We start from the raw sequence: 19,857 nt of genomic DNA on the forward strand, positions 1-19,857 counted from the left end.
CTCCTCTCAGTCTTGCAGGAAATGTAGTGGAGGCGTCGCCCAGAGGGGAGCCATTGAAATGCAGGTGAATAATGTGAAAGGGATCACTGATGATTTTGGCTGCCTGTCTAAGTCAGTGGCTGTGCTTTCAAGGTTGTGGCTCCAAAGCTGCAGCTCTCACCTCCACTGGCACTAAGATCTGTGGACACTGTTGATATCTTTAAAAAGACACTTAAGACCCGCCTGTGCAGGGGTGCCCCTGCACAGGCTGCTTCTGCTTCCAGTACTGTTTGGGATGTAGATGTAAATCATCATTCTAGGTGATGTTAATCATGTATGGGTTAAAAAGAACTCTTTTGTGCTCTGCTTGGATGAGTTTTTCGACTGTGCAGACTGGGACATCCTTAGATGCACTTGCAGGGATGATTCGGACATGCTTGCTGATGTCACATGTTCCTGTACTGTGTTTTGTAGAGACATGATTGTTCCTTCGAGGCGAGTTAAAACTCCTGGGTGACTAAATCTGTGATGTCCAGCATACAGAAAATTAATCTCAGCATCCGTGCACAAAAAGAAACCATCATGCACGCGCGAGTGTCTGCTTTACATGCATTGCTACAGTTTCATGCTCTCTGGCCCTTCTGTCTTCAGAGTTATTGAAATTTATCATGGAAGGATCGTGTCTGCAGTCCACATGATTTCAAAGCTGTGATGAAGCTGTTGGTGCACATTTGACTTTCACACAGTGCTACAGCTTCTGACCTGCACATTATTCTTTCTATCTTTCCTTCTAACCTCTGATCCTCCAGTTGGCTCTGTGTTCAACACTGTAAACAGCTTTTATTGTGAAGGTTCTCAGAGGAGGAGACTTCCTGTGAAAGAGAACTTTTTTTCTGTGCCATCAGCTGCAGAGTAACAGCTCTGCTCTGACAGCCGTCCTGAGAGGATCAGCTGTAACGGGATTGTTACTGAGGATGAAGATGATGATCCTGCTCCTCTTATTCGGTAAGAAAGCTGCTCTGATCCTTTAAACACACACACACAGACGCACGCACGCACGCACGCAGGCACACACAAATGATTCTTCATCATCAGGAAACATTAAGTAATAGTTCAATGCAGCTGAACTACATTAAAACAAAAGTTTATTTATTAATTAAGGTAAATGTGCTTTGTGCAAACTGAATTTCTACAGTCAAGTATGTTTTTATTTGGCCACACTGAACTAACCTGTTGTCATGTGACCAAATGTGAAGCTGGGTGTTCACAGTGAGTGCGTAACACTTCAGTAAAACCTCCACATTGACATTATTTATTAACTGCTCATGTCCACTGATTAAGCTCTTTTATGTGATGAAGCTTATTCATGTGATGAAGCTCATTCCCATGGCCTCCATGCAAGACGGACCTGCTCCACCCGCTGAACCCTAGCTGCACAATGTTATGTCTGCTGTACACTGGGCTGTGTTCATGTCTCTGTGGTGATCTGACGTGTTTAACCTTAGACTGCAGGGAGGAGTCTGTATTACAGGAAGTGCCCACTGAGCCTTTTTTAGATTTAACCTCACACCCCAGCAGGGGTAGGAGCCAGAGAGAGAAAAAAGAAGCAGTGTGGGGAGCGTGGTTGTTCAGGGATGTAACTTCAGCTTGACCACAGGGGAACATTCACCCACACCCTAAGATATCAGTACTACATATAAGCATCAGTACCCACATGCAGTATCAGTACAACAATCAGTATCAGTACTACATATCAATATGTGCACTACATGCAGTATCAGTACATACACTAAATCAAATCAAATCACTTTTATTGTCACATCACACGTGCAGGTACACTGGTACGGCACATGCAAGTGAAATTCTTGTGTGTAAGCTTCGCAAGCAACAGAGGTGTGCAAAATACAACAACATAAGAACAAGCAAAACAAAACAAAAGGATGGGTTAATCTGAGAATTATAACAATAAATATATGTACAATATAAGATTGTATGTGCATTACTGAATATATATACATATATATATATATATGTACATATATACATATATATATAGGGATGGGTACCGGTATCTGACATAAATGGTAGTAACCAGAACGAAAAGCAGCGCACATTTCGGTGCTTTTTTTTCCTGAGATCATTTTACCTTTCCGAGGATAGTAGGCGGGCCCAGGTACGTACTTTCTTTTAGAGCAGAGCTACAGATTAAAAATGCCCAAGGCGAAGCGGTCAAAAGTCTGGCTGTACTTCACAGCAAAAGATGCAAACTCAGCAGCCTGCAACAAGTGCTTTAAGCTGATACTGTGATACTGTCAAAGGAGGTAACACCTCGAATCTGATGAAACACCTGGCGACGTATAGTGTTTTTTTTAATAGCCGAGAAATGCACCGTATTTGATAGCTTGCTGCGAGACCTCACACCGTGCACATCTATGGCGTTATTTTTGTGCCACTATTCTGAGCGCACGTGAAAAAAAGTTTGAGCGCACGTAAAAAAAAAGTTTGCAGGTGCAAGTGTTGTATTTTGAGGAGAAATTTACTTTGAGCGAAGAAAAGCTGAATTTGAGTGAACAAAATTCATTCCTGCCTGCAAAAAATGTATTTCAGTGTTTGCTATTATCCATACACACACACACACACACAATAGCAGCCCCTCTCGCTCAGTTTTTGCATTTGCGCTCGCTCGCAATGTTTTGCTCACGCTCTCAACATTTCTGCCCGTGCGCGCTCAACTCTTTCTGTACGCCGTTATATTTGTGCCACAAAACCAGCTAATCACAGACTTGGATGCAAAAAAAAAAAAATCTGATTGGCTGTTCTAGTCTCCAATCAGCTCGAAATGACGAAATGCAGTATCCCAGAATGCATTTCGTCCAAAACTCAAACGAGGCAGTGGTGGAGGAACACAGAGTGGTGGAGTTTGAAATATTACTCTTTCTGGGTCACAAAATAAACTTTAAAGATATTTTCATGCGAGAATGGTGCTGTGTGAACTTCAAATACCTGCTCGATTTATGAAAACATCACATATTTGCATAACTGCTCTAACGTTTTCAGAGATACCTGTTACCCACCAGCTGACTGGGTGGGAACTCGGGTTAAACATAATATCTAAGGCTGAACTGACAAAAAAAAATCACAGACTACACCACCAGGTATTATAGGAAAAACCATAAAGCCTTTGAACTAAAACAAACGCTGTTGTGACAGTGACATACACTGTCTTGTTGGTATATATGCATGATTTATATCACCTTCATGTTTCCAAACTGATATCATGAGCAGCAGCTTTTACAGCTGTGGCTCCAGCAAACATCAGCTGATACTAGAAATTAATTTTAAATAAATTCTAACAACAGCTGATCAATCTTAAACTGCTGCTGTTGTTGTTTAGTGCAACATCCGCTGGTTTCCTCTTTCTGGCGCGAAGTGGGAGATAAACAAACAAGAGAGAAAAGCCGATCAGCTGATCATTGATCAGTTTCATGATTGAAGTAGCAACAGGAGAGGGGGGAGAATGAGGGGAGAAGAGGCAGCTGTGCAGCGTAAAGACAGAATAACTCCAGCTTTGTGTCTTTTTTTCATTCTAGCTGAAGTACAGGACGAATCGCGTTCCTTTCCCCCTCAATACGGATGTATTGTAATTGGTCCAGCCCAGAGTTGATCATGACCAATTGGGTAATCCACCACCTTTCTTTGTTTATACCGTTACAAAAACAAACAAACATAAAAATGAAAAATCACCATCGACCCACCAGGCAAATGCCCGGTATGCCCAATGGCCAGTCCAGCTATGCGGCCAGCTGGTGGGTAACAGGCATCTCCGAAAAAGTTAGAGCAGTTATGCAAATATGTGATGTCTTGATGAATCGAGCAGATATTTGAAGTTTACACAGCAACATGAAAATGTCTTTAAAGTTTATTTTGTGACCCAGAAAGAGTAATATTTCAAACGCCACTCTGTCTTCTTCCGCCACTGCCTCGTTTGAGTTTTGGACGAAATGGATTCTGGGATACTGCATTTCGTCATTTCGAGCTGATTGGAGACTAGAACAGCCAATCAGATTTTTTTTTTTTGCATCCAAGTCTGTGATTGGCTGGTTTTGTGGCACAAATATAACGGTGTACAGAAAGAGTTGAGCGCGCACGGGCAGAAATGTTGAGAGCGCGAGCAAAGCATTGTGAGCGAGTGCAAATGCAAAAACTGAGCGAGAGGGGCTGCTATTGTGTGTGTGTGTATGGATAATAGCAAACACTGAAATACATTTTTTGCAGGCAGGAATGAATTTTGTTCACTCAAATTCAGCTTTTCTTCGCTCAAAGTAAATTTCTCCTCAAAATACAACACTTGCACCTGCAAACTTTCTTTTACGTGCGCTCAAACTTTTTTTTACATGCGCTCAGAATAGTGGCACAAAAATAACGCTATACACATCTACAGCGGGTGTGGTGCCTGTTATCGGACCCGGAGTTAGCAACATCCCCCAAAAACCTGAAGAGTAGAGTCCTGGCCCCTAGCCCTGCCAGTGTAGCAGAAATGATGACAGATGATGATGGCAGCAGCAGCCGTTCTTCTCTGCGTGAGTAGCTTAATGTTGTTCGTGTGTAATTTACGTTGAGTAGGCTAACCACATTATTACATTAATGCATGTAAGGTGAACTAGCAAACACCGTCATAGTTACATGCGGTTGTCTTCTTGTTTGATGGCAGATACTCCCTTCACCCTGGCCAAAAAGGCTAAAATGACCAAAGACAAAGTGGAAAACAGTTAAACGTGAGAGGTTTTTGGACAAAGTTTGTGTTTTTTCCATTGTTTAAGCACTGCTTCCAGCCAAGAGTGATACCATATATGCCCCATAGCTGCAGAAAAGGCTAACATTGTTCACTTTTTACAAAAAACAGCTGAACATGAGAGGTTTTTGGACAAATTGTGTGTTCTCCATTCTTTAAGCACCGGTTTGAGCACCGTTTAAGCACCGGCACCGTTTCAAAAGTACCAGTTTGGTACTGGTATCGGATAAAACCTAAACGATACCCATCCCTACACACACACATATATATATATACATATATAGTGGGTCAGGGCGCTGACCTCCTCCCTGTAAGCCATCTCATCACCTTTGGTGATAAGACCGTCCACTGTAGTGTCGTCCGCATATTCACAATGATGTTGGAGTTGCTAGTGGCCGTGCAGTGTAGAGTGAGTATAGGAGAGGGCTCAGTACACACCCCTGTGGAGCACCAGTAGTCATTATTATGGGGGATGAGGTGATGCTGCCCAGTCTGACCACTTGGCGTCTGTATCTCATATACGTATCTCATATATCTCAAATCTCATATACGTGTCTCTCTTCTCCAGGTGCAAGAGGGCAGCATGTAGTGTCAGGGCTATGACATGATCAGTGGACCTGTTGTGGCAGTATGCGAATTGTAGAGGGTCCAGTTAGTCGGGTAGAGCAGATGAAGTCCCTGACCAGCCTCTCGAATCATTTGCTCACCTCTCATATCAGTCCTACACAGTGAGGTCAGCTGAACTCAGCTGTATCTCTTTCCGAGGAAACTCTGTGCTCCAGGAAACTTGACCAAAGGTGACTTTCATGGACGACCCTCACACGTCCTCCAGCCTGGTCAGCAGTGTCTGCTAGCTTACTGTCAGCTAGCACTGTGACAGCAGGAAGTACGACCTTCAGTCAGTCAGTTCTCACCTGAGTCCTGGGTCACTGATCTCTGTAATGTTAAACATAAGGAGGACTGATGCTGTGACTCAGACTGCTTCATTGTGCTGGATGTTATTACTGTGCCTGCTGTGGAGAAACAGGTGGCGAAAGTACACAGAGTTTGTACTTAAGTAGAATACAGATACTACTGTTAGAAAAAAATACTGCAATAAAAGTTGCCATCCAACTTCTTTACTCAAGTGAAATGGAAAGTACTGGCTGTCAAAAGTACTCAGAGTAAGAAAGTAAAAGTAGCTCCTGAAGGACATTTCTACCAGCTGTTTTTGTTCAATGTTAAATTAAATTTGTTTAATATTGATTTAATAATTAACAAACTTTATTTTACTTTGAATTTAAATTCTAATAAAGATACTCAGCTTGTATTCATTGAGTTGAACATGAACAGAGAAAAAGTGGGAAAATAAAAATATCTTTATGATTGAGTTTAATGAGAAAAATGTTTCTATTGCTCCATCAGGTGAACTGAGCTCTGCTGTCACATGTTGTGCTTTCTTCTTGCTAATGTTCACGTCTTTGCTTCAAAATAAAACTAGTCCTCATCTTCCTCCTAAATTCAGGGCAGCTCTGAGAAAAAAGTAAAACACAAATGAGAGGTTCATCTAAAACTTCACAGAATAAAATCAGTAGAGCTGGTTCCACCTTCACGCTGTACTGCAGACCAGTCCATGAGACTTTGTGGTGCAGGGAACAGCTCTGATTGGCTCATGCGGCCAGGTGGGCGGGTCCATACGACAAAAAGGTTTAAAATTAAATAACTCTGGAAGTAGTTTGTCAAACTCTTAGTCTCTGTGACACCCTGAGAACATCACTGTGTGTGTGTGTGTGTGTGTGTGAAAGGTCAGGTGACTGTGAGTCACAGTATCTATCTGTTTCATGTTTCTGTCTTCAGTTTCCCAGCAAGCCTCAGGGGTGGAGGTTTATGAGGGGGTGGAGTCTGTCCTGCTTCCCTGTCGGATACAAGCTGATGATTCCAGGAGCCCCACAGCAGTTCTGTGGCGCTGTGATGAGTTCAAGAACCCGCGAGTCCACGTGCGCCTGCTTAGTGCTGACAATCTTCAGGATCAAAACGTTCATTACGTTGGTCGAACATCAATGAGAGCCGACGCTCTGCAGACTGGAGACCTCAGCCTCACTCTGAGGAACCCTACAGTCTTTGACAGTGGAACCTACACCTGCACCACCCTCAGGAGCGAAGAAGAGCTGAGCTGGACTGAAGTACAGCTGAAGGTCACAGGTCAGTTGACAGAGGTCAGATTGATGTGAATTCATACAAACATGTTGATGATGTTTATGTCTCGTGTGTTTGTGTTACAGAACGTCCTCCTCCAGTCTGGCCCACAGTCCTCTCAGTTGTGCTGCTGTGTACTCTGATCATTCTGGCTGCTGCCTACGTGTGCTACATAAGGATGAGGAACAGAGGTGAAGAGTGTGTGTGTGTGTGTGTGTGACTTAGTAACAGAGCAAGCTCTACCTTCACACTGACTGATGTCTGTGACCTTTGACCTCCACGCATTAATCCATCCTCCAGCAAATCCTCACATATCGCTGAAACCAGCTGTTGATGTTTCCAACACGTTTGCAACATCTGGATTAGGATTGCAAAAATTCAATAATTCGTTTGACACGTGACTCTGTAGCGCTCCACTGTCACCATGGAAACACAGGCCATATTAGTGACTAAAAACAGACTTGCAGTGCAAACATATGAATAAGAGTGTGACAGCAGTAAGCCCACACAGCTCCCAGTTTGAAACACAAACACTGATAACCAGAGATGGTTACTTTTTTCAAGTAATGAGTAAAGTAAGGGATTACTATTGCAAAAAAGGTATTTGGATTACTGTTACTTTCCCGTAAGCACGCTGCGTTACTAAAACCGTGATTTTTTTGTGAGAATGTCTCATGACAATGACATAAGCCAGTGCGACGTTCATGGCAACAGCTGTGTGCAGATCAACAATGGATAATATATCGAGTGCGGGAGAGAGTATGAGCATGCAGCGTTTAAAGTGTGGAAGTACTGACCTTACTTTGAGTTTGATTCCATATAAAGTGACGAAAACATTAGTGTCCGCTGTTCCCTGCGTGGGAAGAAAACTTCTTTTTACAGCGAAAAAAACCCACTGACCGCTGCGGCACACCTGCACCAGGGTAAACCTCCACCTACCCCACTCCTGCTATACAGGTGAAAATAGAGCAACAGGACCGCTAGTCTTTGACTTTATTTATTTTCTGCTGTGTTTCACTTGCATTTGTTTGAAAGACTGAGTCTAAGCACAAACAAATATTTTATTTTATATGCTGGAATGTGCAGAAAATAGGTTTAAATGTTAAACAAATTTCTTCCAGTCAGAGAATGTTGCATATAATTATATGATGCATAAAGTTAAAAGATTAAAACTAATAAAACAAGTTTAAAAAAAGAGACTTTTCTATTTGATTACATTTTGTATGATGAATTAAGCAGAAAAAGTAGAATTGGGCTGAAAGATCTATCGCTTTATCACCTATTCAGGTTGTAAATCATGTTTTTAAAAATTAACTAAGTAATTAATTACTTTTCAAAATAAGTAATCAGTAAAGTAACAGGATTACTTTTGGGGGGAAGTAATCAGTAATTAGTTACTGATTACTTTTTTCACGTAACTTGACCAACACTGCTGATAACACAACAGCAGCATTGATAATGACGTCACATTAACGTTGAGGTTAACGTTACCGTGGCGCTGTGCTCAGGTGGTGAAAGAACACACCTGTAAAAGTTTTACTGGGACAAAGCTGCAGGATTCATCAAAGCAGCTGATCAATAAACCACCACCAATGTCTGTTTACAGAGAGAAAGCCGAACTCACTCTGATACATGTTTAAGTCATTTACATTTACAGCTTAATGAAGGCTAACAGCAGCCGTCCTATTTTACATGGAAGCAACACCAACAGCAAGCAGGGGGGAGTCTAAACAGGAGCTGTGTTACTACTGTGTTAATTAAACTGTGTTAACATTTAAAAGTATAAAAATGAACGTATGTTTTCACAAAACAGTAGAAATGTACATGATTGCGCGTGAGATTATTTATATGATTTTGCATTAATAAGTTAAGTTTCTTCCTGTTAAAGTGAGTTTTTCCTTCCCACTGTGGCAAAAGTGATTGCTGAAAGAGGGTCATCTGATTGTTTCTTTGTGTTATTGTGGGGTCTTACAATATGAAACACATTGAGGTGACTGTTGTTGGAGCTCCTCCTGTGCTGATGTGTGCTCTGTGTAATGTAGAGGGTTGGGGATCAGACCTGTGGAAGTGTGGAGGTGACGGCTATCTGAGATGGAGCGGACGAGTCTCCTTCTGTGAGTCTCCTTCAAGTCTCCACATTTATTATCTGTCTGTCCAACACTGGAGGGCGCTGTTGTTTATTGATGTGTGGGAACAGTAACCAATCACTGCAGTCTGAATGTTTCTCTTCGGTCATGTGACCATTTGATCTCTGATCAGTGTGTTCTTCAGTTTCAGGCCTGTTTCTGGTGACTGCTGCAGGTGAGCTGACGTTCCTACACCTGTCTGTCCTCATCATGACCTCTAACCTTAGGTGAACTTTAGTGACCTCTGTCCTGTTACAGGTGTGTGTGTGCTGCTGCTGTCTGGGCTGGCTGTTCCTGCAGGTAAGTTGATGACGAGGAACAAACACTAATAAATGAAGGAGGAGGAGGGAGGAAAGACCTCCTTTGGAGGAAGAGCCACAAACAGAGTCCTCCTTCATTTCTTTTGCACTGCTTAGAGGAGCTCTGACATGATGCAGCTGGGCAGATGTTGTCAGTCAGGGTCACCTTTCATATCCTCCTCATGTTTGGTCCTGAGCAGCATGTTGGGGTTCATGCAGTGTAATGTTCTCAGAGCTTTTCTGGTCTCACTGACTGCTCAGAGTGTTTAAACTACAGCTCACACTCATACCTGCCTCACCTCCAGGGCTGATCCAGGATCAGCACTTCCAGCCTTCCTGCTGTGAGGGGAGAGAGCTGATTAGTGCACCTCTGTGCTGTGTTTAACTGACGAACACACCTCCTCTGCTTCCTCCTTCTTCAGATGCTCCTCCTCTTCTTCTTTCTGAGTCTGTGCTCAGACTCCTCTGCCATCTAGTGGTCTTATGTCCATACTGCATCTCCACTGGTCTGCTGCTGTCCATCTACAGCAAGACACTGAACAAACCAGCCGTCTCCATGGAGATGACCCAGCATCACAGAGGTCAAGGACTAGATGACGTCTACGATGACATCACTGCTTATGACACCACCGAGCATGCCTTCTGAGCTGCAAAGGGTGTTTGTGTTGAAGCTGCAGAAGATGATTTTTCACTTTTCAGTCTGCTCCACAACTTTCAGATACCATCCAGAAATATTTCCCACGGCTTCATCGCTGATCTGAGTTCATATCTGTGAACTGACTCTTCCTCCCACTGTGCCGCAGATGCACATGCTGGAGCACCACCCACAGCTGTCCTCTGTACTTGTAAGAAGCAGAATTTTTAGTATTAATTTGATATCAGGCAAACCTCTGAGGGTCTCTGAGGAATATATCAGAAAGGATTATCTGATTATAGAAGCCTGTATTTTTCACAGTAAATGTTCATTTTTGATAAATTTTAATAATGGCTGAAAATAAAGTTTTACATACAAAACTTACAACATTCCAGTCCTCAGTGTGTGTGTGTGTGTGTGTGTGTGTCCTGTCAACAGGTGTATCACTCCTGTTTCTACCTGGAGACAGCAGTCGCCTCATTGTTCTGACACACAACACAAAACTATCCACAACACTACACACTAACTACACACTCCAAACACGCAAAATGTCACAAATCACTCACATCTCAAAACTCGCTCTCTCTCTTTTTCTCTCTCTCAGAGAGTAATGATGATACAAGATCACAGGTGAAATTGGATGATAACTTGTTGGTTCATTACTGTATTTGAAGCACATGTGTGACTGCATGTATTTGGAATGTCTCACTGTTATTTATCAGGTGACAGAGGCAGCTCTGCCATGTTATAGCTCGGACAGAGGTGTAGAGGCGGGTGACTGACTGATTATTTGGTGCTATAGATTAACTAGTATTTATTATCATGACAATTTTTAGGCTGCTGATGTAAATGGATTCATTAGTGTATATTTGGCCTACTGCAGTCAGAGGGGAAGAGCTAGGGCCAAAGGTGAGGCACATCAAGCACATAATAATAATTTTAATCTGTGGATAAAACTCATGTACAGTTGCTATAAAAAAAAATCGACACACCCATGTTCAAATGCCAGGTATTTCTCTTCTGAATATATAGAATGATCTTCTGAATATATGGAATGAAGCTTGATGTTATGGAGGCGCTTATGCCATCTAGTGTTTTCCTTGTTTGTAGCTGCGAGGAGTGGCACTATGAGCCAGTCTGCACGGAATCTTGTGGCTCAGATTCTAAGTAATGAGGAGCTAATTAACACCCTGGCAAATGCATGTTCTGGCCAACCTAATATTTGTACTAGTGTACCGCATCATACTGCTGATGAAGAAATGTATTCACTTTTTCATCGTGGAAGACCAAATGCAGTGAACCTCTCCAGTCAGATAACCCCTGGTTATCCAGCTAACGTTATGGAGAACGTGCCTTCCACATCACAGGAGTGCCCCACAACGGGTCCCATCTACAATCTTAGACCTTTCACTCGAAAGGGCCCAAGGCACAAGCGGTAAGAACAGAACTAAATGCACTGAAATTACTAGTGGAAGGTTAGTAACTGGCCGTAGGTTTCAATTGCTCGACGAAGCTAAGTAAACAAAAATATCACAAAAAAACTGTGCGATAGACTGACAGCGTGTGGATTTGGAGACTAAACTGTGCACAACAGTTAATTTGTTTTATTTGTTTTATCTATAATATTTCAAGTCCCGTAACCTTAATCTGCAAACATGTGTAAAAGCAAAGCACATCAGTTGTTACAGTGCATAATTTTTGGCAGTATATAATTTAATGAAACTTTTTTTAAAGCAACAAAAAGTACTCCGTGAATTTAAAAAAAAATTTTTTATGTGATTGCTAAGTTTCTCCTCCCACCCATCCCACTATCTTACATCTTCTACCCATCCATTCATCCATCCATTCTCTTCCACTTATCTAATTCAGGATTCCAAGAGCCTGTCCCAGCTACCATGGGCCTAGAGGGTGTTTATTAATGCAAATTGGACATGTGTACAGCATGGTGAATTTTTTTTAATAAAATGTACTTCATTGATCAGAGAAATGTGAGTTCATTACATGCAGAAATGTTTACTTTGCCTTTATCCTCCATTAGGTTTCCAGCACAGCTAAGCAGGTCACATTCTGTGGCTCAGTCTTTCACCAAAGAAGTGATTCTCTTGCCAGACCATCTAACTGCACATGTGCCAAGGCGTAACAAAAAAGCTTGGCTTTTTGAAAATGGACATATAAAATCTGCACTGGAGTTTAGCTGTGACTGGGACTCAGACAAAGTAATGCAGGCAATAAGGACTGCCTTCCAGCAAGTTGTTGAAGGATGTAGGTAAGCTTTAGATCCTTTTGCTTTTTACTTCCAAACAGACTTTGAATGGAGACCTTGTGAAAAAACAGTTTTATCAGAAGTCAATTTATGTCAGACCTGACAAGGTCATTTTATGTGAGGACAATGAATCAGTACGTAATCCTGAGTATTTCAGCAAATGTATGTATGTTCATAAAATGAGAGTGAGAAAGGCAAAGACGGATTTTAAACTCCCTTAAACATTGTCACTTGTATTATGTTTTAATACATAATACATAAACATATTACTAATATTTATTATACCATTTCGTTGGCAGTATAATGAAATGTATTAATTTACAGATATATTCTGATGGAGAGAGTAGCCATACAAGCAGGCAGGATTTCACAGAAACTTTGAATTCTGACAAATGCAGTAAATATTTCTATCTAAAAGTAAATAAACTGGAAATTAAGTTGGTTCAGTGTCTTTTACTTAGTCACCATAAGCATTGTGTCTTTAGTTAAGTGTCAAGTCTTTGACACTTAACTAGCACACTAAGTCCTAGCACACTTCAAATCCTGTCTTCCCCCCACCCTGGACCCCCACCAATTTGCATACCGCCAGAACAGGAGCACAGAGGATGCAGTCTCCATCGCACTGCACTCTGTCCTCTCACACCTGGACAACAACAACACCTACGCCAGAATGCTGTTTATAGACTTCAGTTCAGCGTTCAATACAATCCACCCCTCACAACTCATCAGGAAACTGACAGACCTGGGCATCAGTTCCCTCATCTGCAAATGGTTACTGGACTTCCTGACCAACCGCCCCCAACATGTCCGGCTGGATAACCACTGCTCATCTACCATCACAATGAACACCGGTGTACCACAAGGCTGTGTGATGAGCCCTTTCCTCTACTCCCTCTTCACCCACGACTGCAGACCTGCTGATGGTTCCAACACCATCATTAAGTTTGCAGATGACACCACGGTGATTGGCCTCATCAGTGACAACGATGAGGACGCCTACAGGGAGGAGGTGGATCGTCTGGCTGAGTGGTGCGACACAAACAACCTGCTGCTTAACACCGAGAAGACCAAGGAGCTCATCGTGGACTACAGGAGGAATGCTGACCCACATCCACCCATCCACATTAAGGGGACGGCTGTGGAGCGTGTGAGCAGCTTCAAGTTCCTGGGAGTCCACATCTCCGAGGATCTCACCTGGACGACCAACTGCTCCAAGCTGGTCAAGAAGGCTCACCAGCGCCTCTTCTTCTTGAGGACTCTGAGGAAGAACCACCTGTCCTCAGACATCCTGGTGAACTTCTATCGCTGCACCATCGAGAGCATCCTGACCAACTGTATAACAGTCTGGTACGGGAACTGCTCTGCCTCGGACCGGAAGGCGTTGCAGAGGGTCGTGAAAACTGCCCAGCGCATCGCCGGAGCACCACTTCCTGCCATAAAAGACATCTACAGGAAGCGGTGTCTGAAAAGGGCTGGGAAAATCATCAGAGACCCCAGTCACCCATCACATGGACTCTTCACCCTCCTGCCCTCTGGGAGGCGCTACAGGAGCCTCCGGACTAAGACCACCAGGTACCGGAACAGCTTCTTCCCCACAGCTGTCAGACTCCTGAACTCTGCCTCCTGACATCTGACCCACGTTAAACTCATGGACTGAACACACACACACCCACAATGGACAACTGTACCCTCAAACACACAATAATAACATGGACTGAACCATCACTCACAACCACTAGCACTTTATACAGCCTCTGTAGAAATTATCCACACCCTCACTTATCCTAACTGCACTACTGTATAGCTCTGTGTAAATAATCATTCTGTACATACAATAATTTTTAACCTTACAACTGTTTACAACTTGCATAGTTCCCATTTCTGTATAACTGTATAACTCATATTTCTGTAAAGTTATTTATTTCATATTCTGTATAGTTTTTCATATTTATATCCTGTTCATAGCCTGTACATAGCTTGTACTCACTACAGCCTGTACATACCTATAGTTATAGAATATTCACAACATACTTCATACCGTGTACATTATAACATACCACAATAGACCCATTTCTGTAATATACTTGCATATCTATATTATTGCTAATATATATTGTAATATATCTATATCACTAAAGCACTTCTGGATGGATGCAAACTGCATTTCGTTGCCCTGTACCTGTGACATGTGCAATGACAATAAAGTTGAATTCTATTCTATTCTATTCTATTTGTTAAAATCATATTTAAATTTAGTTTAATATTTTGAGCAGAAAGAAGTGTACCCCTAAATACATGAAAAGTAAAAGCTATATATGTGATTAGATGTCATTCAAAAGTTAAACTCCTGTTCTTTGTGTTCTCACAGTTGAAATTTCTAAAGAAGTTCCCTCAGCCATTCCCATTGTTAACACACAGTCCGTGTCTGTTGATGATGAGGTCATCTGGTGCGTTGCTACCCAAGATGTTTGTACTGTTGAATCTTCCATCCACACCAATTCTTCTGTCATTGCTACTGATGAGGATGAGCCTTACTCCAGTGGAACATCTGCCTCTGTCAGTGACAGCACACCTGGCTTATCAGTGGGTTCTTCTTCCAGTGTTACTGGTGACACACGTGTCTTCTCTAGTAATACCTCCAGTGTGTCCAATGGACCTACCCAGCCAACTTTATCCAGCACATCCTACAGGTATGTGTTTTGTACATGTTTGTATCTTTAAATCCTTCGAGCTATATTGTGCAAAAGTCATGAGCCACCCCTCCTTTTTTTGTATTTTGCTGGAAAAATAGGAAAGAACAACAGTGATTTACTGAAGTCTACAAAATTATGTCTACAAACAGACATGGAAGTGCACTATATTTGAGTAGAACAAAACTTGTAGAATTTTAATGAGCTTAAAATTCAAAATGTGATATGAGCTACTTTAGTCTTCAACACAGCTTGAACTCTCTTATCCAAGCTTTCTGGATGGCGATGTCTTCTTTTTATTGAATTTCTTTAAGCAGGGTTCAGGAATAGTTTTCCAGGCTTTTTGTTCTGTTCTCTGTCAAGATGATCCCACACAACTTTAATAATGCTGAGGCCAATCTATGTATTGTGATAATGTAATTATGTCAACATCATTTATATGTAATTTAACTAAATAATTTACAAAACATTCTGGCTTTGCAGTAGATATCTTGGCCTGTTTGAGGAAGAATACCTGTGAGATGACCCCGAGCTCCAAGAAGCCATTTCAAGGTCTTTAGACTCAAGTGCAAGTGAAAGGTCAGTACAACACAAACTTTTACTTGTCATGTTGAAAGGTCAACATATTAACCATTATTTGATGTTTGTTGCGGAAAAGGAGTCACCTACTGTCTAGTTTTGGATCAGTTTGAATAAGCAAACTACAAACTACAAACTACAAACTGCAACCTGCGATTTCTGTCGTCATTTGAAGATTACCCAGGCTATCAGATTAATTATATTTTACTTGATATATGTTGTGGTTTATTTTTACTTTTTTGAATGGAGGTTGGTTGTCAGTGTTGGATCTTATTTTTTTATTCTTGTTCTACTTGTATTTATGTAGTATATTTATACTATTTATAAATACTAGTGTATTTATGACAAGATAAAAAATTTAAACTTAACTTAAACTTAATCCTTTTTCATTTATCACAAACATTCTTGATTTGTATCTCTTTTTTGTTAAATATCAATTACAGTCTTAAGGATGGTACATCATTATTCTGTTGGTGGGTTATTGCCATTGAGACTAGTATATTTCTTTACTGTGTGTGTGTGTGTGTGTGTGTGTGTGTGTTTCAGTGATGTCCAGAGCTTAGAGAGAATCTTGGAGCAGATTGTTACTAGAGTAAATAATGATAGCACTGTACGCTTAAACATCATAAGGCGAAATGTGTGGGATGGAGCATCCAGAGCCATGGGCAGATCCAATTTTTCACCAGAGAAAAAAATAGATATGAAGTTTACTGATGACTATGGAATATCTGAGGGTGCTGTTGACAATGGAGGACCTACTCGGGAGTTCTTCCGACTTTGCCTCCGTGAAGTCAAGGACAAACTTGGCATCTTTGAAGGTCCACCCAATGCTTTTTTTGTATTTTGTATCTTATAGTTGAAAATGATGTCTCTTTGGAAGATATTCTTGTTTTCTGCACAGGATGTGACAGCATACCAGCCCTGTATGTATCACAAAGTACCATTTGAACGGAACAGTGATCGAGTGAAGGAGCTCCGTCACCAGTATGTACATGAATTAAATATTATATTACTGCAATGCAGGAAGTAATAATTAACATTAATCAAATTTAAAAAGTGAAAAAAGGCATACCACACTTGATTTGGGACAGTGACATTGTTGACCCTCCGCTGAATTGCTTTCTGTCCTCTCAAAGCTCTTCCCACTGGATCAACTATTCTTAAACATTTTCGCACTCGCCACCGCTGAACTCTGATTCCTCTTCCTCTCAAACTGCCACTAACGTAGGATTCTCCTGAGCCAGGGGTATGTGTAAGAATCTCAGTAATGAGATGATCAAGATCCACATTTGAAATATTATTTAAAGTTCCATAGTCCACTAAACCTAGTTGTATCCTGTGGTTGTACAGTGTTTGAACATTTATTGACAACATTTGAGATATGGCCATCCAACTAAACCCCAAGTCTCGCATGTCAGTCAGCTGAGTAGCTGGTATGTTGTACCTAAAAGAGTTAGAAACAAAATAACAAATATTTTAACTTCTTTCTTATTTCTTGCATTCATTATCTAGCCCTCTGATGCATAGTGGTCACTGGAGTGGACAGCTACTAAAACGTGCATATCTCTTTAATCCATTGGTTTCTATGGTGGAACTGCATATTAGCCTCTAGAGTGCTCTCTGCTGCCATACTCCATTGAGGTCAATTCAGTGTTCAGTTAGTGCAACTGCAAGTAAATTTCCTCTGAATCAAAGATGGCCGACAAACTGCCACCCCTGCCGACCACTGCTGGCATATCCTGTCAATCCTTCTATGCTAGAAGAGCCCAACAGGTAAAAAAAATATGACGATATGCAGTAACATCTAGGGAAGGATATTATCTGTTTGGAATAAGAAATTGTTATGTCTAATATGTAGAAAACTACGATTAGCCATGTGTCCAATTAAGTGGACATCATGCATTACCCACTATATTTTTTGACATAAGTCATAAATTGCTTCACTGTTTCTTGGGACTGTTTTGGTTATAAGTAAGCGTATAATTGTTACATTTTTTAAGCTACTCATTTAAAATATATATTTTTGTGCAGATCAGCTGTAGTTTGAGTTACTATATTAATTATTTTATCATATTTTGTAGACTTCAAATGCAGCAAAGAATAAGGCAGCGTACAGAATAGTCCAGGAAATTCCATCCAGCTCCAGTGATGATGAGTTCATTGATGAGTGCAGTGATGATGAGTTCAGTGATGAGTGTAGTGATGATGAGTGGCTGCCAGAGAAGAACAGAGACATAGGAGCTACGTATGATGAAGACACAGACAGTCAGGATACAGAAAGTGAGAATGATGAGGGGCAAGATGAAGAGGAAGGTCAGCATGATCAGGCAGCTGTGGGAAATGGGCACATGGCACCTGACCATACTCAAGCCCGCAAAAATGTTTGGAAAGTCCAAGACAATGACTTTGATGGAGACTTGCCTCCTTTTCTAGGAGAGTGGAAATTGAATATGGAGGGGAAGGATCCCATAGATTTCTTCAGACATCTGTTTCCAGCAGATCTAATTGATAATATAACTTACAACACCAACTTGTATGCTCTACAAAAAGGGAAAGAAAATCTGTCAGTAACAGGAGAAGAGATGCAGGTTTTTTTAGGGATCAACCTGATCATGGGGTACATTTGGTATCCGAGGGCACGAACGTACTGGTCTAGTGAGGACGGTCTTTGTCTTGGAATAATTGCAAATGCTATGTCTGTAAACAGATTAGAGATGGCACGATACCACTTTTTTATGTCCGATACCGATACCGATATCATAAATTTGGATATCTGCCGATACCGATATGAATCCGATATTGTGTGTTTTTTAATCAATAAAACTGTTTTTTTTAATGTCTTGCTGCATTTTGTATAAGTTCATACTCAGTTTAAATAAACAACAACACTAAAGCTATTCTGTTATACCTGTATGTAAAAAAATATACTGCACCCAAAATATTTCATAGTTCAGCAACACTGATCAATCTAATAAACTTAAACCTGCTCCATCCTCCCTATTCTGGTATTTTAAAGAGTACTTAGCAGAAATATTAAGCAACCTAACTAATAGGGTTGCAAACTCCCAGCAAAAAAAAAAATAGGGAACCACCCCCAACCCTCCACCTCATGATGCTTAATCGACGTAGTCAACTTTAATTTGATGCAGTGTGAAAAAAATGCACAGAAATAAATTATTTTTCAAGAATAATTAAATAGATTCAACATCTTTCTTCTACAGAATTGCTACGTAGAAAAAGATCCTGGTCTAGAAAGTAATATTAAATAAATTCTAATAACAGCTTATCAAGGTTAAACGTGCTGCTGTTGTTCAGCCGCTGGTTTCCTCTTTCTGGTGCAAAGTGGGCCAAAAACAAAGAAGAGAGACGGACTCGCGACAGAAAAGCCGATCAGCTGATCATTGATCAGTTTCACGATTGAAGTAGCAGCAGGAGAGGGAGGGAGAGAGAAGAGGCACTCGCTCCATATATCGGTTGTTAAGCTTAACGTGGGAATGCTTTACAAACATTCAGAGATGAACGTACACACTTACTTTACTTCTCTGTGGGATAACTTCCTCGGAGATGAAATGCTGGATTGCTAGGAGGCTACAAATACACACAGCCGCTCTATAACGTGACACACTGCTCCGACGTGCTACGGTTATGAGCTGAGTTACGCCTTGTCACAAGTTTTGTGAGGTACTTTTTTGATATTTAATGGATCGGGTTACATTTTTTATTTCTCTCCGATATCCGATCCAGTAATTTACGTCAGTATCGGACCGATACCGATACCCAATATCGGATCGGTCCATCTCTAAAACAGATATGAGCAAATCCTGAGATACCTGCACTTTGTGGATAACTTGACTTACCAGCCAGCAAACACAGACAGGCTCTTTAAAATAAGACCAATCCTATGTGCTCTTCAGGAGACATTCAAGGCAGCAGCAGACCCTGAGGAATTTCAGTCAAGAAGGAAAAAAAGATGATGATGGTCCAAAAGCCCTTCTCTGTGGCCCTTTACAGTCAACACATGGGTGGGGTTGATCTTGTTGACCAATGTCTGGCAATGTACCCCCACAGACGTCGAAACAAGAGGTGGTACATCCGAGTGTTTTTTCATTTTTTGGATGTGACCATTGTAAATGCCTGGCGCCTCTACCAGATGTCTGGTTTGGAAAAGATGAGACTCCTCCTCTTCAAAGCATCTGTGGCTCGTGCGCTGATAAATAGTGGCACCCTCCAGCAATGCAAAAGAGGAAGACCCAGTGGGACCCCACAACCCGTGAAGCGGAGAGCAGTCACCAAAGTAGCCCGTGAGGTCAGGTTTGCCAC

General features: G+C 41.4%; 1 protein-coding gene across 1 annotated transcript; it reads left to right on the forward strand.

Annotated features, from left to right (window-relative positions):
• The first annotated feature begins 890 nt into the window (after positions 1-890).
• LOC102081195 (uncharacterized) lies at positions 891-10,369 on the forward strand. Its single transcript, XM_019356766.2, has 7 exons — positions 891-984; positions 6,608-6,952; positions 7,033-7,137; positions 8,989-9,060; positions 9,218-9,247; positions 9,331-9,372; positions 9,794-10,369. The coding sequence occupies exons 1-7, from the start codon at positions 954-956 to the stop codon at positions 10,015-10,017; spliced, it is 849 nt and encodes a 282-aa protein (XP_019212311.1). The 5' UTR covers positions 891-953; the 3' UTR covers positions 10,018-10,369.
• Positions 10,370-19,857: the final 9,488 nt, after the last annotated feature.

This window comes from Oreochromis niloticus, linkage group LG3 (genome assembly GCF_001858045.2).
Source record: "Oreochromis niloticus isolate F11D_XX linkage group LG3, O_niloticus_UMD_NMBU, whole genome shotgun sequence".
NCBI lineage: Eukaryota > Metazoa > Chordata > Actinopteri > Cichliformes > Cichlidae > Oreochromis > Oreochromis niloticus.

Coding starts and splice junctions, on each gene's coding strand:
- LOC102081195 (XM_019356766.2), top strand. CDS start 954: ATGAAGATGATGATCCTGCTCCTCTTATTCG. Junction 985..6,607: donor GATCCTGCTCCTCTTATTCG/GTAAGAAAGCTG, acceptor TTCTGTCTTCAG/TTTCCCAGCAAGCCTCAGGG. Junction 9,061..9,217: donor GAGCGGACGAGTCTCCTTCT/GTGAGTCTCCTT, acceptor TGTGTTCTTCAG/TTTCAGGCCTGTTTCTGGTG.